At 46.9% G+C, this 26,920-nt stretch overlaps 1 protein-coding gene across 4 annotated transcripts in view; it reads right to left on the bottom strand.

The window, feature by feature from the left end:
- The window catches only part of LOC141059319 (uncharacterized), a 68,757-nt gene that overhangs the window by 22,758 nt on the left and 19,079 nt on the right, over positions 1 to 26,920 (bottom strand). For all 4 annotated transcript variants that reach the window (XM_073555646.1, XM_073555644.1, XM_073555647.1 and 1 more), the window contains exons 5-6: positions 26,743 to 26,840; positions 26,454 to 26,544 (exon numbers count right to left, since the gene is read on the bottom strand). In XM_073555646.1, coding sequence (XP_073411747.1) covers positions 26,454 to 26,544; positions 26,743 to 26,840 — 189 coding nt within the window. The remainder of the gene's footprint in view (positions 1 to 26,453; positions 26,545 to 26,742; positions 26,841 to 26,920) is intronic.

The following is a 26,920-nucleotide window of genomic DNA, read 5'->3' as shown; positions in this document are numbered from 1 at the left end:
AACCGTCCATGACAGCAGGGGATTTGCCTTAGCTGTCGGCGTCTTCCGGCTGGTTAATGAAGGGTTAACTCCGCCCTCAGCTTGATTCCCCCTCCTTCTCCCTGGGTCCTGGAGCAGGCACAGCAGGTGCCGGCGAGCTCTGCGCGCTGGCAGTAGGATGGGGGCCACCATGACAGCGCGCCCTCCACATACCCCGGAAGTGACCCGCTCGTGACGTCACTTCCGGGTCTTCACACAGCACGCAGGGGAGGAGACGCCGGAGAGCTGCGGGAGGCCTCCGGCGGGGATCACTGGCCCGCTTTACTCCCCAAAGGGGAGCGCGGGAGGGCCAGGAACAGTCCCGAATGCAGGAGCAGAACGGAGGAGGGGAGGCTGCGCCACCGACCACCACTGCCCGGCTTTGAAACATATACAGGTATGCTATAGCAGCCGGCCACACAGCACACCAGACCTCTCCATGCCCCATAGAGGACAGGAAAAACACTGGTGAGAGGGAGGAAGGAGGGACTTTTTAACCTCTCGTGCTTCCTGTCCCCCATTAGGGCGTGGGGACGACCTCCTCCTATGCTGTCGTGGAAGGTTGCTAGAGAAAATGAACATTTAACTTTTTTTTTTTTTTTCCTTTTTATACAAAAAAATTACTTCAGACCCAATTTGTTTCGTTTTAGTAAAGGTAACAGGAGAAATTTGACCCTAAAATTTGTTGTACCATTTGTCCAGAGTACGCAGATACCCCATATATACAGGTAGACCATTGCATGGGCGCATGGCAGAGCTCGGAAAGGGAAGGAGCGCTGTTTGACTTTTCAATGCTAAATTGGCTGGAATTGAGATCAGACGCCATGTCACATTTGGAGAGCCCCTGATGTGCCTAAACAGTGGAAACCCCCCCCAATTCTAACTCCAACCCTAACCCTAATCCCAACCATAACCAAAAACCTAACCTCAATTCTAACCCTAACCCCAACCCTAACACTAATGCCAACCCTAACACTAATCCCAACCCTAACTGTAGCCCTAACCATAACCCTAAGGCTATGTGCCCACGTTGCGTTTAAATCCGGACACTGAAAACCGGACTCCTTCCCAGAAATCGCATGGTTTTTTTCCCGCGCGATTTTACCGCGATTATGTTCGCGATTTTGCCGCGATTTTCGCGTGCGATATTCAAGCACTTTCAAGCGATTTGAAGCATCACTTGGAAAGTGATTGACAGGTTGGTCACAGTCGTCAAACATAGTGTTTAACTAGTGTGACCAGCTTTTTACCATTGAGGCCGCCTATGCGGCATCAAAAGTAAAAGATAGAATGTTAAAAATGATTAAAAAAAAATAAAAAAAAAAAATCGGGGTATATTTACCTTCCGACGTCCCGCGCAGTCTCAGCGGCGTTCCCGTTCCCAGCGATGCCTTGCGAGACCTGTGAGGATGTTGGTCTCGCGTTGCTATACCGATCTCATGAGACCGCTAGAGTCACGCGAGACTACGTCATCACAGGACCTTGCCGCAAGGCATTACTGGGAACGCTGAGGCCCTGGAAGACTGCGCGTCGCCGGAAGGTAAATATACCCCGATTTTTTATTTTTTATTCTTTTTTTTTTTTTTCCAGAGGTATGGTACCCAGGGCCTGGAGGACAGTCTCCTTTCCTCCACACCGTAGGTACCAACCGCACATGAGACACTTAACTTCGCGCATGGTGGGCATAGCCACATGCGGGAAATAAGCGATTCTCATGCATTCCTATGGGTCTGGAATCGCGGCAATTCTTTCTGCACAAAAGAATGAGCATGCTGCGATTTTTTCCGCGATGCATTTCCGCCGCAGCATTAGCACAGCATGTGCGGAATGCCATAGGAATACATGGGGTGCGTTCTGTACAAGATTTTTAAACATTTTCGCGCCGAAAATCACAGCAAAAACGCTTAAAAATCACATCGTGGGCACACAGCCTAAACATAACTCTAACCCTATTGGGAAAATGGAAATAAACACTTTTTATTTTACCATTTCTCCCTAACTAAGGGGGTGATAAAGGGGGGATTGATTTACTATTTATGGCGGTTTTTATGTTTGGCAGCTGTCACATGGTAAAAGACGCTTTTTATTGTAAAAATAGTTTTTGCATCACCACATTTTGAGAGCTCTATTTTTTCATATTTTGGCCCACTGAGTCATGTGAGATCTTGTTTTTTGCGGGATGAGTTGACATTTTCAGCGGTACCATTTTTATTTATATCCGCCTTTTTGATCGCATATTATTCCACTTTTTGTTTGGCGGTATGATAAAACGTTGACTTTTAACTATTATTTTTTTTATGGTGTTCACTGAAGGGGTTAACTAGTGGGCCAGTTTTATAGAGTGGGTCATTATGGATGTGGCAATACCAAATATGTGTATTTACTTAAATAAATGGATTTACTGGAAAAATATTTTTTCTTTATTTGGGGATTTTTTACAAAAATATTTTTACACATTATAATTTTTTTTTAAACTTTATAACATTGTCCCAGTATGGGACATCACTATATTATGTCAGGTCACTGATATGACACTTTGCATAGCACATGGTCAGATCTGCGATCTGACAGGCAGGGAAGGAGGCATGCACGCACCTGTTTTCAGCAGGCGCTCACAAGCCACCTCCCTGCAGGACCCAGAAGAACCCCACAGCCATCTTGGAGATGGGAGTCTCCATGGAGACCACCGGAACATGATCACATCGCGTTCTTCCGGTGGGAGAGCGCAGGGAGCCCCCTCACTACGCGATTCCTCTTTATGCCTCTGTCAGTACTTGGACCGGAGCGTGCGGCAACATGTATTTCTATGCAGCCGCATGCTCCGGTCCGAATGCCAGCAGCAGTGCCAGGTTTTTATGCGAGAGACTTGCACGAGAATCTTGCGAGTCTCTCTCAAGTGAGTATCAGCCCTTAGGCCGATATCATTATTGAATAGGAATCAAAAAACTATTCCAAAATCCTAGCTAATAGTCGGCATCAGTCCTCATTTCTGGCATGAGGTCAGATACATTTGATATCACTAATGGAACGAGGCAGGGATGCCCACTCTCTCCTCTAATATTTGCACTAACAATCGAACCTTTAGCTGAAAAAAATTAGATCACACCCTGGAATAACCGATATTAAAATTGGTTATGTAGAGCACAAAATCGGGCTATTCGCGGATGACATTATCTTATCCCTTACTAATCCTGAAGAGTCGCTCAATAGCGTAAGGGAAGGGATAGACTCTTTTACCCAATTATCATACCATACATTAAATATCCCCAAACTCTAAATCTAACACCCTCCGCACCACACCCTGTAAATCTTACAGCCAAGTACCCTTTTAAGTGGGATAACAAAAATATAACATATCTTGGAATCCGCTTGGCCCCCTCAGTAGATATAATTTAATGAGAGCATTCTGAAGATCTCAGACAGAAGATCAAAGGCGACATGCTGCGCATGAGACAACACAACATGTCCTGGTTAGGAAGAATAGCGTTCGTAAAAATGTTCTTAATCCCACAGGTATTGTACGTATTCTGCAAACTCCCTGTCCCCATGAAAATACTCAAAATGTTACAAACAATTATATTAAAATACATATGGCAGGAAAAACAGCACAGAGTTAAAGCAGATATACTATATAACCCAGTAAAAGAGGGGGGACTGGGCTGCCCTCAGTGGTGAGGTATTATAGGGCAGCCATATCTTAACAACTGAGGTTGATGTGGAATGATAAGGATAACAGACATTGGATAGAAATCGAGAAACATCTCATAAAATCCCCAAATGTTGCATTGGTTTTTAACTCATATCATTATCGGGCCTAACCCCGGTGATAATAAAAAATTGTGTCTGCCACCAACGGTGGAAGCGGCGCTGGGAGTGTGGAGCCTTCTAATGAATAAACTGCATACTATCAATTTGGTGCTCTCTAAAGCCCCCATAGAGACTTTGGAGCGGTCACTTCTGGCCATTGACCTGGATTTAATTCCACACGAGGTCAGGACAGTGATTACACGCATCCTCATAGCTAGTAGAATTAAAATTGCAGGGTATTGGATAAACTCCAAATGTCGGTCATTGACTGAGATCGTAGCATTGGTGAAAGACAGTTATCAGAAGATAATTGCTTCATCCACCGATAATACAACTTCATATCTCAGAAGATGGGACAGCTGGCGATCCTTCAGACTAAATACTGGGGTTATAGAGAGGTATTAGAGCTATTCATAGTAATACACGGGTATAAAAGTCTGCTGTCATCACCCCTTCCCTTTCCCTATAATAATTAGCCATGTTCAATTATTATTATTATATTTAGCCGATTAATGTTTTGAGGAAATTTCTGTAACAATGTACAATGATTGGAGGCAAAATAATTGTTAAAAATGACTTTAAAATTAACAAAGTTTATGGTAAAAAAACAAAAGTAATAAATAAAAAAATCTGTGAAAATGAACAAATGAAAGTCAGACATTGTTTTTCAGCTATGCTTCCTCAGAATTAAAATAAATAAACCTCATGAAATAGGCCTGGACAGAAATGATGGTTCCCTTAACCTAATATTTTGTTGCACAACCTTTTGAGATAATCGCTGCAATCAAACGATTCCCGTAACTGTCAATGACACGTCTGCTCCTCTCGACAGGTATTTTGTCCCACTCCTCAAGAGTGATTTGCTCCATCGTGTTTGAAGGTTGCCTTTTCCAGACGGCATGTTTCAGCTCTTTCCAAAGATGCTCAGTAGGATTTCGGTCAGTGGTCATAGAAGGTTACTTCAGAATAGCCCAATGATTTCCTCTTAGCCATTCTTGGGTGTTTTTAGCTGTGTGTTTTGGGTGGGTTTTTTTCTCAGCCTCACAATAGCCACAATATTATAGGCATAATCAACAAGAATATCAACACTATTATATGCTTTATGTAAAATAGGGATCAGTGACCTGCCATATGCCAATACAGATGAATGTGTAAGCAGAGCACCACATAAAGCCCCGCCCACAGCCCCACCCCAGAGCACGAGAATCTCATTAATTGAAAACTACAAATACAGATTAAACAACCACAAGACGGATTTCATCACCAGGACTATCAGGGAGCTACAGACTCTCATAAGTGAGGCAGGACAATCCCACCACAATCAAACTATCATACAGAATGAACAGGTGAAAAAAGACATTTTTTTAATGCTATGCTACATCCCCAACAACAAGAATGTACGAGGGGAGAACTACAACACTAAACCAGAGTTGCATTCATTTATGGTGGACCATTGGAGCTACTATGAATCCTGACCAGAAGATTAGAGAAAATATTACTCCCCATTTCAGGAGAGATTGTGCAGTAATCTGAATTTCTTAGTATCAAAAACAATGTAATTTATGATGTGGAGTGAATCCATGAAACCAGGGCTCGAGCCATGCCAACACATCTCCTGCAGGGGTGAATAAATGTACAGTCATGGCCAAAAGTTTTGAGAATGACACAAATATTAATTTTTACAAAGTCTACTGCTTCATTTTTTTAATGGCAATTTGCATATACTCCAGAATGTTATAAAGAGTGATCAGCTTAACAGCAATTACTTGCAAAGTCAATATTTGCCTAGAAAATGAACTTTATCCCCCAAAACACATTTCAACATCATTGCAGCCCTGCCTTAAAAGGACCAGCTAACATCGTTTCAGTGATTGCTCCATTAACACAGGTGTGGGTGTTGATGAGGACAGGGCTGGAGATCAATCTGTCATGATTAAGTAAGAATGACACCACTGGACACTTTAAAAGGAGGCTGGTGCTTGGCATCATTGTTTCTCTTCTGTTAACCATGGTTATCTCAAAAGAAATACGTGCAGTCATCATTGCACTGCACAAAAATGGCCTAACAGGGAAGAGTATCGCAGCTAGAAAGATTGCACCTCAGTCAACAATCTATCGCATCATCAAGAACTTCAAGGAGAGAGGTTCCCTTGTTGCCAAAAAGGCTCCAGGGCACCCAAGAAAGACCAGCAAGCGCCAGGACCGTCTCTTAAAAGTGTTTCAGCTGTGGGATCGGGCTACCAGCAGTGCAGAGCTTGCTCAGGAATGGCAGCAGGCAGGTGTGAGTGTATCTGCACGCACTGTGAGGCGGAGACTCTTGGAGCAAGGCCTGGTCTCAAGGAGGGCAGCAAAGAAGCCACTTCTCTCCAGGAAAAACATCATTGACAGACTGATATTCTGCAAGAGGTACAGGGAGTGGACTGCTGAGGACTGGGGTAAAGTCATTTTCTCTGATGAATCCCCTTTTCGATTGTTTGGGACATCTGGAAAACTGCTTATTCGGAGAAGACCAGGTGAGCGCTACCACCAGTCTTGTCTCATGCCAACTGTCAAGCATCCTGAAACCATTCATGTGTGGCGTTGCTTCTCAGCCAAGGGAATGGGCTCTCTCTCAGTCTTGCCTAAAAACACAGCCATGAATAAAGAATGGTACCAGAATGTCCTCCAAAAGCAACTTCTCCCAACCGTCCAAGAGCAGTTTGGCGATCAACAATGCCTTTTTCAACATGATGGAGCACCTTGCCATAAAGCAAAGGTGATAACTAAATGGCTCAGGGAACAAAACAGAGATTTTGGGACCATGGCCTGGAAACTCCCCATATCTTAATCCCATTGAGAACTTGTGGTCAATCATCAAGAGACGGGTGGACAAACAAAAACCTTCAAATTCAGACAAAATAAAAGCATTGAATTTGCAAGAATGGACTGCTATCAGTCAGGATTTGATCCAGAAGTTGATTGAGAGCATGCCAGGGAGAATTGTTGAGGTCCTGAAGAAGAAGGATCAACACTGCAAATATTGACTTGCTGCATTAACTCATTATGTCAATATAACCTTTTGCTACTCATAATATGATTGCAATTATATTTCTGTATGTGATAAAAACATCTGACAAACACACATAAAAACCAGAGGCCAGCAGATCATGTGAAAATATAATATTTGTGTCATTCTCAAAACTTTTGGCCATGACTGTATATTACAGCCATCAGCCACACACAGCTGAGAGATATATCATGGCTCAGGTATAATGGTTTCTTGTAGTTTATCACAATCCTCCTAGAAATTAGTTTTAATACAAATTAAAAAGTCAGGATAAAGGGAAATTTACACTTGGCCTCACTGCACATTTAATGTTGTTGATCATAAAAGTAAAGTTTGGCCAGAAAGACTGGACCTGGTCTTGTAGGGACCATATGAGCACATTCAGCAGCACAGAAGGGAGAGAAGGTAGATTCATCCAATAAGATATCAGGGTTCTAAGAAGTCAACATCATTACCCTCCGCTTTCTCTTACAGGCACATAATATTTTTCTTCAAATGATTTTGTAAATTGTCAGCACATTCTATGTGCGCTGTCATTTGGCTTTGTAGCAGGTAACAGTCAGCATCTCCTAATCCCAGGAGGTAGGTGGATCCTCCAGGAGGTAAGTTCTATATAAAAGGGCTTTCAATGCCCAAAGTCATTTGAACAGTTTTGGGTGGAGGAGAATGTTGTGGTCAGGAGGCAAAATGGTGATCACACGATTGTGATACGACCAGACTACACCAACAATAAAGCAGCCACAGATGGTGACCAAGAAGAATCTGTGACTTCTCTGCACTTACTAGTTACTACTAGGGATGAGCGAGCATATTCATGGGTATTTGGTACTCGGCGAGTAATGCAGTACTCGCAGTACTCGAAACATAGCGAGTATTTCACTACTCGCCTCGCTATTGGGTTCTCCCGCCCAGCAGTTGCCAATCACAGTAATGCCACAGCCTTCTTGGTTGTGGGCGGCATTACTATGATTGGCTGGCCGCCCAGCTTCCTATGAGTCATCAATCATAGCCTGGCACTAAGCCCTGCCTGCCGCCGCCATTTTCTGCACATTGCATGCAGAACACAGCTAGTGTAGGAAGAGTATGAGCAGCTGCTAGGGAGAGTTGTGTTTGATTCAAATCAGCCAGAAATCTGTGAAACCCAAAAGCTCTTTTCAGAGCTGAAAGTATAAGGTCAGGGACCGAGAAGTGACTGTTTTCTCAGCTTTTTTTTTAGGTCACATTTACCCCTGCAGGGCAGGTTTTTTTGTGCTGCTGCCGTGCTGCATTCACAGCGAATAGCACACACGATACTGCACAACTGAACCGCAGCCAGCACCGCTGTCTTGTGTGGTGTCTGGGGTGCGTATTCTTGCCTTAAACCTCAGGGCAATTTTTTTAGTGGCAGCACCGCTGTCTTGTGTGGTTACTGGGGTGTGTAATCTCACCTTAAACCTTTTTTTTCTGCTGCTGTGATACGGTTTGTAAAACACAAAGCAGTACTAGGCTGTAGTGCTACCTTCCACAAAGCACTAACTGCTCCTTGCTCCCCTATATCTGCAACTATGGCAGAAAAATTCAAAATTCCTAAAAAGGCTGTTGTGAAGGGACAGGGACGTGGGGTCGTTGGTGCCCAACAAGGCACAGAGTCTGGGAGATTGAAGAAGGATGATGCATCTAGTTTCCTGGTGAAATTTACCGGCCTGGAACATAAACGGGCCTGGAAGCCCGAAGAACAAGAGCAGAAACTGTCTTGGATGGCTGATAAGGCCTCCACAAAATGTTCTAGCAGCACCCAATCATCCATGACAAAACAGTCTACTATCCATACAGAACGCTGGGTCATTCTATTCTCAACCTGTTCCTAGTTCATCACCCGGTCAGGAGTCACAGGAAACATTTGACCCCAACCTTGGTCACTCCGAGGATCTGTTTGGCTCATTTTCTTTCATTGCCTCTGGCCTCTCACCGTGCGACATTGAAGAGGAACGCGAGTGGGTATCGTCTGTTGAAGCTGGCCAAGTATTTGAAACCCCAGTAGAAAGCAATTTTCATCCACGTGATATACCGGGTGAAGAGGCGGAGGCTGATTGTGATGACACAGTTGCCATCTGTCCAGTCGCCAATATCAACATGGAAGGAGGATGACATGGACGATGAGGTGGTCGATGACGAGACCACCGATCCGACCTGGGCCGTTGGCACACATAGCCAGCACAGCAGCACAGAGGATGAAGGTGGATACGTAGCGCCAACAAAGGCACCAAGGGCTACTGGTTTGAGAAGAGTGCGAAGTGTGTCAACTGTTGCCAAGAGCAATCCCTCTGTGCCCCAAGTCAAGGCAAGGGTGCGTTCAGCGGCTGTCTGGAAATTTTTTTCCGATAGTCTTTCTGAACCAAATGTTGTCATCTGTAGCATCTGCCATAGGAAGCTGAGCAGACGCCAGGGCAAAGGCAACCAAAGCACCACCAGTATGCGGAAACACATGGCAGCCAAGCACCCTAGTCGGTGGGCTTAACAACAGGGTACCAAATCAGTGTCTGCAGGTCAAACCACTGTCATGTCGCCTGTGATACGGCCTCACCAATCTGCTGGGCAGGAAGCAGGTGATCATCATACCTCTTGCTCACAAGCTGCGGTTGCACAGACACAGGCCACAACAAGCTCATCCAGTTGTTTGTCCCAGGAAAGCGTCCAATTGTCTGTGCCCCAGATGTATGAAAGGAGGCGTAAATACCAAGCCACGCACCCACAAGAACAATTACTGAACGCGCACATTGCCAAGTTGCTAGCCGTGGAGATGTTGCCGTTAAGGCTTGGGACACAGTGTTTCCGTGATCTTTTGGCTGTGGCTGCCCCATGATACTCGGTTCCCAGCCGGCACCATTTTTCCCGGTGTGCCGTCCCCGCGTTACACCAGCATGTCTTAAACAATCTAAAGCGTGCTCTCATTAACACCGTAACCGGGAAGGTCCATCTTACAACAGACACGTGGGCAAGTACTTGTGGCCAGGGACGATACATCTATGTCACAGCATACTGGCTGAACCTGGTGGAGGGTGGGACAAAGTCTCAAACTGGACCATCAACACATATCCTACCCATGCCACGAATAGCGGGCCCAACCTCAATCAGGATTTCCGCCTCATCATATACGTCCAGTCTCCCCTCTTACTCCTCCTCGTCATCCTATGCTGAATTACCCTCCACATCACTCCCAAGTTGGGAGCTGTGCAGCAGCACATCGGCAAAGCGGAAAAACGCTCTGCTGAAGCTGATCTGCTTAGGTGACACCACACACTGCAGCAGAGCTTTGGCAAGGAATAAAACAGACCGATCAGTGGCTCTCCCCACTGCAACTCCAACCTGGTCTGGTTGTCTGCGATAATGGGCGTAACCTGGTGGCGGCTTTAAAGCTCAGGAAGCTGGTACACGTGCCATGCATGGCTCACGCGCTGAACCTGGTGGTGCAGAAATTTCTAAAAACATACCCTGACTTGCCGTACCTATTTGAGAAGGTGCGCTGTATTTGCGCCCATTTCCGCCACTCCTCAACCGCTGTTGCCGGTCTTGCAGCGCTTCAAAAGCAATTTAATTTGCCAAACCACAGACTCATTTGTGACCTGCCAACACGGTGGAACTCAACATATCTGTTGGCAAGGATAAGTGAGCAGCAGAGGGCACTTTCTGAATACCAGCTTAAACATGCCCGCCACACTGAGACTCAGCCAAGACACAACTGTTGAGTGGGTGTGGATCGCTGATATTTGTGAGGTGCTTGATAACTGAGTACTGCACCAAGCTTGCAAGCGGTGATCAGGCCATTATCAGTGTAACCATCCCTATGCTATGTCTGCTGAAAAAAAATTAAAAAAAATTGCTGCAGAATCAAAAAAGGTAATCTTTGCGTGCCCAGCAGCTGGGTATGGAGCAAGATTTCACAATGGGTGATCCTACCCAGCCCAGCCAATATCATCAGGTAACATTGGGGGAAGAAGAGGATGATGAAAATGAGGAGGGAGAGGACTTTTCAGTGGTACCGAGGGGGACACGTCATGCTACAGAGGGGAATCCAAACCCCAGCTTCATGTCTGTCCAGCATGGGTGGGCTGAAGAGGAGGAGGAGAGTCAGTGTGAGGAGAGGATGGGTATTGTTCCTCCTTCAGGGGTCACAGAAAATTTGCCTGTATGAAGCTTGGCACACTTCATATCTGACTGTCTGTGCCAAGACCCTCGCGTAATCCACATACTGGTTGGCCACCCTTCTAGACCCATAGTACAAGGACAAATTTCCTTCGCTACTGTTGCAGTCACCAAGGGGTTTCACAATGGAATCCTTCAAGAAGGCCGTTGTCAATCATTTGATAGCAACAGCACCCTCAGACACCACTGCTAGCAGAGATACCAGCTCTGTGCAACAGCATGCATTAATGGGGAGAGATACGCAAAGCAAATTATTATTATTTATTATTACAGCGCCATTTATTCCATGGCGCTTTATATGTGAGGAGGGGTATACATAATACATACAAGTACAGTAATCTTAAACAATACAAGTCACGACTGGTACAGGATGAGAAAGGACCCTGCCCGCGAGGGCTCACAATCTACAACGGGATGGGTGAGGATACAGTAGGCGAGGGTAGAGCTGGTCGTGCAGCAGTTTGGTGGATCGGTGGTTACTGCAAGTTGTAGGCTTGTCGGAAGAGGTAGGTCTTCAAGTTCTTTTTGAAGGTTTCCATGGTAGGTGAGAGTCTGATATGTTGTGGTAGAGAGTTCCAGAGTAGGGGGGATGCGCGGGAGAAATCTTGCCCCAGGAGTATGGTCGCCACAGTGGCATTACTTTCCTCCTAGGGAATGTGATGTCAGGCTTGGAAGCAATAAAGGGTCTCCCTGTCAGGTAAATACAACACACAGCACAGTTCCCACTCCAGGCCAGCAGAGGGAGCTCTGAACCAAAACTGGGGGAAGAGCTGCTCTCTGGGGGCCAGGAAGGGGAAGTTTAGTTAGCTCGTGTGAGGAGGGCGAAGTGTGTGGACGAGAGAAGAGCTGGAGGATTGAGCAGAGTTCAGGCTCACTTCTAGCGTGGCGCATGGATCCGGGGTCCGGTCCCCGAGGCTGTTTGTGAAACTGATGTTCCTGCAGCAGAGACCGGAGGAATAGGAAGCTATAAATGCTCTGTTCCCACATAAGACTCGGAGGCACAACAGCAACGTGTGAGCCAGAAGAAGGAGGCTACAGCTGTCTGCCATACAAGGGGGTTCTAAAGGAGAGCAAGCAAGAGGAACTTCAGTGTAACTCAGTACTGCATGTACCTCAGATAAGCGCTAGAAAGGAGACTACACAACCATCTGCACAGAGAGATTCCTGAGTTGCTTCCAGGCTGGCCAACTCCTGTTCCATCTGTAATCTGGATCCTGGACTGCACTTGCAAAGTAAAGGTAAAGAAAACTGCACCCTGTTGTGTCATTGCCTTCTTCCTGCAACCCCTTCAGCACTGCTACATCTCTGTGCCTAACACTGCACCTTCTTCCTTAACACTTATTCTATCTGCCCTGGGACTACAGCTCTACCTGTGGGGAGCTATTACATCATGCTGCCTTATACCATCTGTCCCAGAGGATCTGCTTGCAGCGTCGGATTAACCCCTTCATTGCCGAGCACCACAGGTGGCAACACGTATCATCCACTTATAAACTTTAACCAGCCACGCTTAACCCCTTTTACATGGATGCCCAGGGCCACGGACCGGGTCACCGCTACTGTGATACTTCCCTCTGAGATACCGGCCCGGTACCGAGTACCCCACTGCCCTGGTGGGTGATCCACTTTGGTGTCACGAACAGGATTTAAGAAGCCCAGTGTCCCCGGGTCCTGTGTGCCAGAGACTGTGTGTGTGCCATAGGCCTATTGCGCCATTGCCCCACCACTTGGCACGCCCGAGAAGCCAAAGGGGCGGGTCGTCGTGGGCTGAGTCAGCCGGAGAGCGCGTGCAGGAAGTGAGAAGCAGAGGCCTGCAGTCCCAGCATTCCCCGACCATCAAGCCTGCGGAGCGGTAACCAGTAAGCCAGCGCAACCCAGGGCCTGGCCAACGTTAATTAGGGGGGGGGGGGGAGGAGAATGTCAGAGGCAAGAGAAGATGCAGCGCACGCCCCACAGCGCCGCAAGATCCAATGACACCGCAGAATCCAGCGGCCCCTTCCAGAGCGCAGCAGGAACAAGCGCCCATCACAGCAGTTCCCATAATGCCGCCTGGTTACCGCAGTACTCAGGGGAGTCACATACCCTGAGTGAATTTAAAGAGAGACTCTGCAGTTTGTTTGAAGTGTATCCTCTGTCTGAAAGCCAGAAAGTGAACATCCTTATTGGGCAGCTAACTGGTGCAGCGCAAAGGGAAGTAAAAGCCTGGCAGGACACTGATAAAGAGACTGTTAAAAAGATCCTGGCTAAGCTAAGAAGCACCTTTGACACCCGCACTGCAGCTGAAATAAAAAAGATTCTTTGGGTGTAAGCAGAGAGTGCAGGACAGTATACAGGACTATGCTCTTAACCTGCAGGAGGTGCTGCGAGCCATAAAGCAGATTAACCCAGACAGTGTGAAAGATGGAGACAGACTGTTAAAGGAGCAATTTATTGAGGGACTCCTATCCAGTACCCACAGAGCACAGCTGCGCATCATAGCCCTACAGAACCCTGATTTAGACTTTGCAGACTTCAAAGACAGAGCTATCCGGGTGCTGCATGAACCAAATGTCAGCCGTCCAGCGCCCCCTAGGCGCCCAGCGATCACATACCACCAAGAAGCAGCATCTTTCCCTCCCAGCCCTGTGGGGGCTGATGCACAGACTCTGGATAATGATCCATCTACAGAACTGTGCCTTCAGGTCCAAGAGTTGGCCAAAAGTATGGCTGCACTTGCCAAAACTGTGCAGTCCATGCAGATGTCCTCAAAGGAGAAGATCTAGCTGGCCTCCAGTCCAGAGGATGTCCCGTGGCTACGGAAGAAGAGGATCCCGCCACGCCGAGGGAGAGACAACGATCCCTATGACAAGGACGGACGTCCCATCTGTCGTCACTGCTGCAAGGCAGGCCACAGCGCAAGATTCTGCCACCCTGGGGCAGAGAGCCAACCCCCAGGAGTAGGACCACAAGGCCCAAAGAAAGAACTGGCGAGCCAAGTATGTTGGAGGGCAACCGGTCCTCCTAGTTGTGATTGACGGCATCCCCATGAACGCTTTGCTGGACACTGGCTCCCAGGTGACAAGTATGCCATATATCCTTTACAAGCGGTATTGGGCTGACTCTGAACTTACCCATGGCAAAAGTGATGAACTGAAAGTAGTTGCCAGCAATGGTCAGTCTTTGCCGCAAGTAGGATGTAAAGCGATTACCATTAAAGTGGGGTGAGTAGAGTTAAAATCTCAAGGTCTGATAGTTGTAGACATTGATCGACGAGAATGTAACCCAATGATGACCTTAGGTACTAATGTGATTGAAAATTATCTTTCCGAGGTTATTGTTTTGTTGCAACAGGTAGCCGAGACTGCTGGCTCCAGTGAACAACGAGTCATGCAGAAGGAGATCAAGGCCCTGATGCAAAGACAGCAGGTAGAACTGTCTGGCGGAGAAATTGGCAGCGTCAGAGTGAGTGATTCTTTCCCCATTGCGATACCCCCCAGATGTGAAATGTTAATTTGGTGTTGGGCAGCCATAGGCCTCAGAGGAAAAGATTACCCAGCATTGGTAGAGCCAGTGTACTCTGATAGCAGGCCCACTGTCCTGACAGCCAGAGGGGTAGTTGATGTCCGCAAAGGGAGAGAACCTGTACGCCTGTTGAATTGTGGGGAAGAGGAGGCCACAATACCTTGGTATGCCACAGTTGCTAAGCTGCTTACCGTCAGTAACAACGCAATACAGGCAGCAGAGCCCTTGGTCTCGTCCGACCAGACAGGGGACAATGGCTCTGTAAAGCAGCTGGAGGAGTGGTGTCAGCAACTGCAGGTGGGGACTGACTCCACCCCTTCATACCAAAAGAGTGGGGCTTACCGAGTGACTCAGGAGTATGAGTGGGTATTCAGTAAACACCCTCTAGACTTTGGGCAGGCAAAAGGGGTTCAACACCATATCCCCACTGGAGATCATCCACCCATTAAAGAAAGGTACCGGCCTATTCCCCCAACACAATATCAATGTGCCAAAAGTATGTTGTGGGAAATGAAGAAGGCTGGTGTGATCAGAGACAGTTGTAGCCCCTGGGCAGCTCCAATAGTCTTTGTGAAAAAGAAAGATGGTACCCTGAGAATGTGTGTTGATTACCAAAAAATTAACAGCATTACACATAAGGATGCCTACCCATTATCCAGAATTGAGGAGTCATTAGCCACACTTAAAACTGCTAACTACTTTTCCACCTTAGATCTCACTAGTGGGTATTGGCAGGTTCCCGTGGCAGAGGCAGACAAGGAGAAAACAGCGTTTACTACACCAATGGGTCTCTGCGAGTTCAACTACATGCCGTTCGGGCTCTGCACCGCCCCAGGGACATTTCAACGGCTAATGGAATGCTCTCTTGGACACAAGAACTTCGAGACAGTCCTGTTGTACCTTGATGATGTCATTGTTTTCTCCAAGACTTATGAAGACCATTGGGAGCACCTGGCTGAGGTGTTCGAAGCCCTGTCCAACTTTGGCCTGAAAGTGAAGCCATCCAAATGCCACCTCCTGAAGCCCATGGTACAGTACCTCGGTCATGTAGTGAGAGTAGAAGGTGTGGCACCGGATCCTGACAAAGTCACTGTCATCCGGGACTGGCAGAAGCCCAGCAACCTCCATGAGGTACGTCAATTCCTCGGGTTGGTAGGCTACTACCGAAGGTTCATCAAAGGCTTCACTTAGATAGCCACGCCTATGCAAAATCTTCTGGTGGGCCAGCCCAAGAAAGCCAGAAAGAAGAGTCCTACATTTGAATGGAATGAGGAACTGGAGAGGTCCTTCACTCGACTGAAAATGGCTCACAGGAGATGAAGTTCTGGCCTACCCAGATTATGACCAACCATTTGTTCTGTATACTGATGCCAGCAATGTGGGACTGGGAGCAGTACTGTCACAGGTACAGAATGGCAAAGAAAGAATGATCTCCTACGCCAGCAGGAAGCTTCGTCCCACTGAAAGGAACCCTGACAACAGTTCCTTCAAACTGGAGTTCCTCGCCATAGTCTGGGCTGTGACTGAACGATTCAAGCATTACCTAGCTTCAGCCAAGTTTACCATCTTCACGGACAACAACCCGTTGACTCATTTGGAAACTGCAAAACTAGGCGCACTGGAGCAGCGATGGATGGCGCGGCTGTCTAAGTATGAATTCACCATCAAGTACCGAGCGGGGCACAAGAATGGGCATTCTGGACAGCGCATTGGCAATTTGCCAGATGCAGGAGAAGACCCTGAGGCACTCGAAGAAATAGAGTTACCTGCCTTCCACCAGCCAATTGCGGCCCAACGTGCTCAAGGAGTGAGAAACAGACAATCTATCGTGAAAGAGGCCACCCTAAATCCATTGCCTCATCATGACTGGGCAGAAACGTAGGATAACGATCCCGCAGTTCGCCTGATAAAGGAGCTACTGTCACAAGCTGACTCACGCCCAAGTCCAGATGCTCATGAAGAAGCCCAGCAGATGTGGAAGGAAAGAGCCAGGCTATTCATCTATGAGGGAAAGCTATGTCGGAGGAATTGAAAATGAAAAGGTAGGGCGCATTGCTCATATTAAGACACATATAAGATGGCGGGGGTGCAAATCCATGGTCACATGAAATAATGCTGAAGACTGAAGAGAAAGAGCAGGACCAGAAGGAGAAATGCACACCACCAATATATGTAATACACGGAAAAAAGCTTTTATTAACAACAATGTCAATTTAAAAACAAGTAAAAACAAGAACAATCATATTCCCACTGTTAACCCTGATCCGTGCAAAAAATATAGATAGCGTCTCATACATATAACATAAATATGTCAATGTACATGAATTGATAAATGGGGAGAGTATCCACTATCAGGTGTATACACAAAGATACATGTGGTCATATCACTATACCATGCACAAAAAATGTAATACTGATACAATCACCCCTTAATATAGACTCATGAATAAAAAACACCTTTAGGTAGGATATCGCAATAGACAATATGTCTGTCACAATAACCACATGAAACACTCCCTTATTTTTCAAAAAAAATATATTTTTTTTTCAGTTGCTATCCACATTCCGTATTTACAGTCTTTTTACAGCCATTGCTTATATTAGCTTTATTTGTGGGTGTGGTTTTTAGCCCGTCTGCAATTTAATTAGCTGTATATTACTCTAGTTGTTCTCTACTACTCCACTTATGTCTGTGTGCAGACATTGCAGATTTATCCAGTTTTTTTTTTTTTTTTCCCGCTCATAGGGCTCCATTTCCTAATATGTACTATGTATACTTGGCTTGTTATGTTTCCTTATGTGCAATTTTACCTCTAGATATATGCACATATTATTCAGGTATGTGCACATATTATCTGCAATGGTTTTATTTATAATGGATCCACAATGGACCCATTGTATCAAAAATAAAAAATTCCTTCAGGTACTATAGACCTTTTTGATGTATGACTCCCTTATAGCTACTGGTCATATTATCATAGTGCACTATTTTGTACATACTTTCCAGCTCTTTTGCATTACATTTATGTGTGTTATTTATATTAAATTTGAATTTTCTTATTTGTCATCCATAACCTTTATCGAAAAAGAAGAAACAAAGAAGAAAAAAAAGAAGAAAAAGGACTAAAAAAAGAAAAAGAAGAAAAAGACAAAGAAAACGAAAACACTGTACTCGGAGAATTTCCTGCAAACGGGACAAGAGTGGATCAAGCCATCGTAGTTCCTGTCCTAATCTTTCCCCAGCCTACTGCAACTGAAGTAGCAGAGACTCAAGAGAACCCTGAAAATCAGAAGTTCAGGCAGCGGATACCACACCAGCAGTGGAGCCAGAGAATCCTCACCCTGCCAGGGGTGAATCTGTCATGCCCACAGTGAGTCTAAGAGTTTGTAGACGGCTACTTCCCAATTTACCAACAGCAGTAACAGGCCCACTAAACCTAAATAGGCCATTAGAGGTACCCATGCTACGCAGATCTACCCGTAGTACAAAAGGTGAGATCCCAGTTAGATATAGAGATTAAAGTGCAAATAGAAAATGTAAACTGTACCTGTAAATATGCAACTTTTCAAGTTTATGTGCCTACAGAGACTCTGTAAGAACCCTTTTCGAAGATCTTATTTTGTTTTTGATGGACAATTGGACCACAGGACTATGTGTGGTCAAAATTCTACTTGTACATAGTTTACCAACTGCTCAGGAATTGGACCATGGACATTGACGCATGGACTAATCGTCACAAGGACTATTTTTGAGCTTTGGTTTTTGTAATTTTTCATTTTTGAAATCCTGTTACATTTACAATTGTTCATTTGTTAATATGTTTTGCATGTTTTCTTCAGTCCGGGAGTACTGAATTGCACTAGGGGGTAATGTGGCGCCCCCAGGAGTATGGTCGCCACAGTGGCATTACCTTCCTCCTAAGGAGTGTGATGTCATGCTTGGAAGCAATAAAGGGTCTCCCTGTCAGGTAAATACAACACACAGCACAGTTCCCACTCCAGGCCAGCAGAGGGAGCTCTGAACCAAAACTGGGGGAAGAGCTGCTCTCTGAGGGCCAGGAAGGGGAAGTTTAGTTAGTTCGTGTGAGGAGGGCGAAGTGTGTGGACAAGAGGAGAAGAGCTGGAGGATTGAGCAGAGTTCAGGCTCACTTCTAGCGTGGCTCATGGTTCCTGGGTCCGGTCCCCGAGGCTGTTTGCGAAACTGATGTTCCTGCAGCAGAAACCGGAGGAATAGAAAGCTGTAAATGCTCTGTTCCCACATAAGACTCAGAGGCACAACAGCAACGTGTGAGCCAGAAGAAGGAGGCTACAGCTGTCTGCCACACGAGGGTGTTCTAAAGGAGAGCAAGCAAGAGGAACGTCAGTGTAACTCAGTACTGCATGTACCTCAGATAAGCGCTAGAAAAGGAGACTACACAACCCATCTGCATAGAGAGATTCCTGAGTTGCTTCCAGGCTGGCCAACTCCTGTTCCATCTGTAATCTGGATCCTGGACTGTACTTGCAAAGCAAAGTAAAGGTAAAGGAAACTGCACCCTGCTGTGTCCTTGCTTTCTTCCTGCAACCCTTTCAGCACTGCTACATCTCTGTGCCTAACACTACACCCTCTTCCTCAACACCTATTCTCACTGCCCTGGGACTACAGCTCTACCTGTGGGGAGCTATTACATCTTGCTGCCTTATACCATCTGTCCCAGAGGATCTGCTTGCAGCATCGGATTAACCCCTTCATTACCGAGCACCACAGGTGACGTCACATATCATCCACTTATAAACTTGAACCAGCCACACTTAACCTCTTTCTTCATGTACGTCCAAGGCCACGGACCGGGTCACCGCTACTGTGACACTTCCCTCCGAGATACCGGCCCGATACAGAGTACCCCACTGCCCTGGCGGGTGGATCCACAGGTCCAAAAGAGGTGGTGGTAAAATGTCCACAAACTGGGCCATCTTCAATAAACCGGCTCATCACCAACGACTATCTGGAACAGTAGCAATGTCATACCTGCGTTCTTCCTGACGCTTCTGTACCGTTTAATTACAGGGTATCCAAGCTGCATAGTTGGCCCGACCTCTCCTTCTATGCCTTGGAGGTACCTGGCCTGCCCTGCTGCTAGTGTGAAGTCAGAGCGTGTTTTCAGTGCCGCTGGGGCAATCACAGATACACGCACACGGTTGACTACAGAGAATGCAGACAGGCTGACTCTGATAAAATTTAACAAGGACTGGATTTTGCAACAGTATTTAAGCCCTCCAGATGACAGTATCCCAACCTAAAGTCACCCGACACTTTTTTTTTTTTTTTTTTTTTTTTTTTAAATTGGTGATCACATCCATCCCATTCTCTTCCCATACAACCCCCTTTTCTTCTTTTTACACATGTTTTCAAAACCTGCTTCTGACACATGTACCTCATGGTCAATAAGCTAAAAACATTACATTAATTAATATTTCCCATCGGAGGCACTTGTGATGAGAGTGAGACCCTTTTTCCTTCATCAACCATGCTATCATGCCCCTTGGGCTAATTTTTGGAGACAATATTGCTATGCCTGGACACTGGGCACGGCCACCTCTTGTCATGGTATGCCTAGGTTACTTTAGGCAAAAACCCCGGGACCCCTGCGATGTCCCTCAGACTAGGGGAACCCTGTCTGTCCCTCTACCCAGGGTTTACACTGAAGGTGTGCCTGCCTGAGCCTCCACCCTGTCCCTGTCTCCTGTCCAGCCCTAAGCTGAACCCACCACCCTCCACCCAGTGAGGGGACCAGACACCAGACCCCACAAATACGTATGGACAGGGGTAAAAGAAACACCACACAGTTAATACACAAGGGAATACAATAATGTGCAAGGGCAACCAAATATATATATAACAGATTGGAGAAAGAACCACTGAGGGATATACTGCACCAGATATCAGACGCTTCAACACCACCACTGCTGACCGGTATTGCTAGCACTAGGCTAAAGCTATAGTCGGCGACGCCCATAGTCAGGACGAACTATTTAAAGACCAAGGGCGTGGCCCAGCCCTCAGCTAGCATGACAACCTGGTTAACCCTATCCCGACTGGAACAGAATACCCAACAGGGTATTACCGCTGTCTGCCGGACACCCTGGTGTGAACAGTGTCCGACATGACAGTACCCCGCCTTCTACGAGGGACCTCCGGAACCTCACCATGTCGAGGACCTGGCTTGTCCGGATGGCGACGATGGAACATAGTAACCAGTCGATCAGCATGAATGTCAGAGGCCGGCACCCATGTCCTCTCCTCAGGACCATAGCCACGCCAGTGGACCAGGTACTGTAGAGTGCGACGCACAACCCTAGAGTCCACCACTTTGGACACCTCAAATTCCAACGCGCCATCCACCAAGACGGGAGGTGGTGGCCCGGGGGAACCATCCACCAAACCCACGACCTTCTTTAGCAATGCTTTGTGAAATACATTATGAATCTTATACACAGCCGGCAACTCCAAACGAAATGCCACTGAGTTGATCACTGCGGAGATTCTAAATGGGCCAATGAACCTGGGACCCAACTTAAGTGACGGTATCTTGAGCTTAATGTTCCTAGTAGATAACCACACCCAATCACCCACACACAGGTCCGGACCTGGCACACGTCTGCAGTCAGCCACCCGTTTGTACCTGGAACCCACCTTCAACAAGCGCTGCTTGACTCTCCTCCAAACAGACGACAATTGAGCTCCCAACTGGTCCTCTTCAGGGACGCCAACTGAGCACCCCTGATGCAAGGTGCAAAATTGAGGATGTTGACCATACACACAAAAAAAAGGAGATTCCCCAGACGATTCCTGGCAATGGTTGTTTATTGCGAATTCTGCCAGAGGAAGAAACGCTGACCACTCTTCCTGATTGTCGGAAATAAAGCAGCGCAAGTATTGCTCCAGGTTTTGGTTCATCCGCTCAGTCTGTCCATTCGACTGAGGGTGGAAAGCCGATGAATGAGATAATTTGATTCCAAGGTGAGAACAAAAAGCTCTCCAAAACTTTGCCACAAACTGCGTACCTCGATCAGACACAATGTCAGACGGGACACCATGAAGTCTGACCACCTCGCGAATAAATATCTGAGCAAGAGTCTTAGCATTGGGCAAAGACGGTAAAGCAACGAAATGTGACATTTTGGAGAACCTATCAACAATTACCAAAATGACCGAGTTCCCTGCCGAGGCGGGCAAGTCAGTAATAAAATCCATGGAAATCTCAATCCATGGCTTACTGGGCACCCCGAGAGGCTGCAAGCTACCAGCGGGACAGGAACGAGGAGTCTTGGCCCGTGCGCACGTGGTACAGGCAGCCACATATGAGGCCACATCCTGCCGGATTTTAGGCCACCAAAAACGACGCGATACCAGTTCCAGAGTGCTCTTAACCCCTGGATGACCTGCCAGTACCGTGTCGTGATGTTCACCCAACACTCTAGAGCGTAGATGTAGCGGCACAAAAGATTTATTAGCAGGCAACCCCGGCGGTACCACCTCCTGAGCCTCCGCAATCTCTGCCTCAATCTCTGTCGTGATGGCAGATACCACCACACCCTTTTGGAGAATAGGCACCGGCTCTTCACATAACTCTCCACCAGGAAAACACCTGGATAAAGCGTCTGCCTTAACATTCTTCGACCCAGGGCGATAGGTAACAATGAAGTTAAACCGGGTGAAGAATAATGCCCAGCGAGCCTGTCTGGAGGACAGGCGCTTAGCAGATTCTAAATAAAGCAAGTTCTTATGGTCGGTTATCACAGTAATCTGATGAACAGCCCCCTCCAAGAAGTGTCGCCACTCCTCAAATGCCAATTTGATGGCCAATAGTTCCCTGTTGCCAATATCACAATTACGCTCAGCAGGCGACAGCTTCTTGGAGAAGAAGGCACACGGATGCAACTTGGCCCAAGAAGGGCCCTGAGACAGTACAGCCCCCACTCCAACCTCCGACGCATCCACCTCCACGACAAACGGTAAGGAGACATCGGGCTGCACCAGAATGGGCGCTGAGGCAAAACTATTCTTGAGGAATTCAAACGCCTGTACCGCAGGCTCAGACCAGTCAGAAAAGTCGGTACCCTTCTTAGTCATGTCAGTCAGTGGTTTGGCAATCATAGAGAAGTTCTTAATAAATTTTCTATAGTAATTGGAGAAGCCAAGAAATCGCTGAAGCGCCTTAAGATTATCAGGCCGATCCCAATGTAGTACCGCCTGCACCTTTGCGGTGTCCATCTTAAAACCTGAGGCGGAGATTATATAACCCAAGAACGGTAGCTCCTGTACGAAAAACACACATTTTTCAAGCTTGACATAGAGCCTGTTCTCTCTGAGCAACTGCAGAACCTGTCTAACATGCTCTATATGTGTATCATGATCGCGAGAGAAAATGAGGATGTCGTCAAGATAAATTATAACAAACCTCCCCAACAACTGAGAGAAGACATCATTAATGAAGTGTTGAAAGACAGCCGGTGCCATAGTCAACCCAAACGGCATTACCAAACTCTCAAAGTGACCCTCAGGGGTATTGAACGCTGTCTTCCACTCATCCCCCTGACGGACTCTTATAAGATTGTACGCCCCCCTGAGGTCCAGTTTGGAGAACCACCTGGCACCAACCACTTGGTTGAATAAATCGGGTATAAGTGGCATAGGGTAAGGATCACGGACCGTAATCTGGTTGAGTTCTCTGAAATCCAGACACGGGCATAAACCGCCATCCTTCTTTTTAACAAAGAAGAAGCCAGCAGCCAGAGGAGAAGAGGAAGGTCTAATATGACCCTTGCTCAGGCTATCCGCAATGTATTGCTTGAGAGCTAGCCTCTCGGGACCTGAGATATTAAACATTCTAGCTTTAGGTAACTTGGCCCCTGGTTTCAACCTAATAGCACAGTCATAGGGGCGATGCGGTGGTAGTTCCGAACAACCCTTCTCAGAAAATACATCCGCATAATCCAGCAACGGCTCCGGGATACTGGGGGTCAAAGCGGAAATACATGTAGCCAGGCACCTCTCCTGACACTCCCTGCTCCACTGAATTATGTCCTGGGTCTTCCAATCAATAACAGGATTATGCATTGACAACCATGGAAAGCCCAGAACCATCTGAGCCGGTAAGTTACTAAGCACCTTACAAGTTACCCGCTCTGAGTGTAATACTCCGATGTGGAGTTGTATATCCAACACACACTCTGTGATCTCCCCTTGAGACAACGGGGAAGCATTGATGGTAACCACCCGGATGGGGTTCGGCAATTTCTCCACCGGAAATCCCGCTGTATGCGCGAACCTCTCATCAATGAGATTGGCAGCTGAGCCACTATCAATAAATACTGTAATAGAGAGCATTTGCCCCCCAAGTACCACCCTAGCAGGGAGCATACACTGGGAAACCATGACGGAGGATACACAAAGGCTCAGACTAGACTCCTCCAAACCCTCTGAGCCTATCAGTTTTCCGCCGGCGTGCCCTTCTTAGGTACCAGGGGGCAAGCGTTAATAAAATGTCCTCCTTTGCCACAAAAAAAACAGAGCCCCTGCCTTCTGTGCCAAGGACGTTTAGGCTTGTTACTCGGTGACTGTGCTATACCAGCGATCTGCATGGGTTTCACGGATTCACCCGCGGCAACCTCACCGACCACTCCCCCACCTCCCGGAGGCAACGAAACCAGGGCCCCCTGACGGAGACGTCGGTCTATGCGTACTACAAGTGCCATCGCAGCCTCCAGAGAGGCGGGAGTCTCGTACATTAGGAGAGTCTGTTTAACCCTTCCAGAAACCCCATGCAAAAATTGACTTCTAAGCGCAGGGTCATTCCACTGCGTGTCCACCGCCCAGCGCCGGAATTCCGTGCAGTAATCCTCAGCTGGTCGATCACCCTGTAGCAGTGAGCGTATCTTAGACTCTGCTAAGTTTAATCTATCCGGATCGTCATAGATCAAACCCAGAGCAGAGAAAAAAAAAAATCTACAGATTCAAATGCCTGTGAGTCTGAAGGGAGTGAAAAGGCCCAGGCCTGTGGGTCACCACTCAGCAAAGAAATCACCAAGCCCACGCGTTGAGCCTCATTACCTGAGGAATGTGGACGCATACGGAAATACAATTTGCATGATTCACGAAACACCGTGAACTTACCACGATCACCAGCAAATCGTTCAGGAAGGGGAAACTTGGGCTCAGCTGCCCTGGCTGCAGCCTCAGCAGGTACTGCAGGAGCTGACAGGCCTTGTTGCTGGACCGCCCCCCTGAGTTCAGTGACCTGTATGGATAGAGCCTCCAGCTGCTTGGTTAGGGAAAGTATAGGATCCATAGTAAGTAACCCCTATATTCCCTATCTATACCTTTTTTTTTTTTTTTTTTTTCCTCTCACTTTATTATTTGGGCCGACTATAATGTCATGGTATGCCTAGGTTACTTTAGGCAAAAACCCCGGGACCCCTGCGATGTCCCTCAGACTAGGGGAACCCTGTCTGTCCCTCTACCCAGGGTTTACACTGAAGGTGTGCCTGCCTGAGCCTCCACCCTGTCCCTGTCTCCTGTCCAGCCCTAAGCTGAACCCACCATCCTCCACCCAGTGAGGGGACCAGACACCAGACCCCACAAATACGTATGGACAGGGGTAAAAGAAACACCACACAGTTAATACACAAGGGAATACAATAATGTGCAAGGGCAACCAAATATATATATAACAGATTGGAGAAAGAACCACTGAGGGATATACTGCACCAGATATCAGACGCTCCAACACCACCACTGCTGACCGGTATTGCTAGCACTAGGCTAAAGCTATAGTCGGCGACGCCCATAGTCAGGACGAACTATTTAAAGACCAAGGGCGTGGCCCAGCCCTCAGCCAGCATGACAACCTGGTTAACCCTATCCCGACTGGAACAGAATACCCAATAGGGTATTACCGCTGTCTGCCGGACACCCTGGTGTGAACAGTGTCCGACATGACACCTCTATGCTACTAGTCCTGGCTTTATCATAATGGTTTGGCCCTTCAGACCTGCCTTGCTTCCTTCATCAACCATGATACAACCCCTTGGGCTAATTTTTGGAGACACTATGGCTATACCTGGACACTGGGCACGGCCACCTCTGTTAGTAGTCCTAGCTTCATCATAATTGTCAATTGTCTGGCCCTTCAGACTTGTCTTCCTTCCTTCATGAACTATGATACAGCCCCATGGGCTAATTTTTGGAGACACTATGGCTATGCCTGGACCCTGGGCACAGCCACATCTATGCTAGTAGTCCTGGCTTTATAATAATGGCTTGGCCCTTCAGACCTGCCTTGCTTCCTTCATCAACCATGATACAGCCCCTAGGGCTAATGTTTTGAAGACACTAAATCTATGCATACACATTGGGCAGTGGCACAACAAGGACAGTAATCCAAGCTTTATAATTGTGAATCCCTTGTGATGATGGGTGGCTTCTTCCTGCGTTAACCATAACATAGCCCCTAACCCTATCGTAGATTGCTCTCCTTACACCACTTACACACTTAGTTGTCAGTAGATTGCTTCTATTATCACTCGCTCTTACGGCACTTCTGATTTATCACTGGCACTGCATAAGTGGCGTATGAGTCCCGCTCTTCTGGCAAAAAACCACAGAACTTGAAATAGTTTTTGTATATTCTAGCGAAGCATTTGTTTACAGCATACTTTTTTAACATTTACACATTTTTTAGTGTTTTCCTCAGCCCCCATACCACTATGAAAGGTCCAGAAGACAATTACTCGCATTTTCCATTGACTATCATTGGACTCGCTATTCGTACCGAATACCCGAGTATTAGGGTATACTTGGTACGAGTAAAGAGAGTCCGAATACTTCAGTACTCGCTCATCCCTAGTTACTACTCACCTGGGTAGCCATATGTAGGAATCTCCTCTTTACACCGCTCATCACCCCTCACATATGTCTCTGTAGTATTAATATGGGTCAGATCTTCACCCTGAAACAAATATTGTAAAAGTCACAGACAGATGGAGAAGTCACATCTATGATCAGCTCTAATCCTGCCATCTCCACCGTTCTCATTACACAAGTATAAAACATATAATACTGGTGGATAAAACAAGACTGAGCACAAGACCTTCACAGCCGTCTACACATCATAGGGGAGATCTCATGACACCTTCTCTCCATCTACCTGATGATCCTGAGGAACATTGGGATCTTCTTGCTTACAATCCTGTGGAAGGAGAGGACGGGGACATCTCTCTGGTGTTGTCCTCTTACTGGATAGATCTGGAGGAAACACATACAGGGACTGAAATCATTATTTACATACAGATAATTATAGGCCGTGTGTATTTAGTTCTGTCTAT

Source organism: Dendrobates tinctorius, unplaced genomic scaffold (assembly GCF_039654945.1).
Source record: "Dendrobates tinctorius isolate UK_male_01 unplaced genomic scaffold, ASM3965494v1 ptg000226l, whole genome shotgun sequence".
In the NCBI taxonomy this organism is placed as follows: Eukaryota; Metazoa; Chordata; class Amphibia; order Anura; family Dendrobatidae; genus Dendrobates; species Dendrobates tinctorius.
The sequence above is the reverse complement of the archived record's forward strand: the minus strand, read 5'-3'. Positions and strand labels throughout refer to the sequence as shown.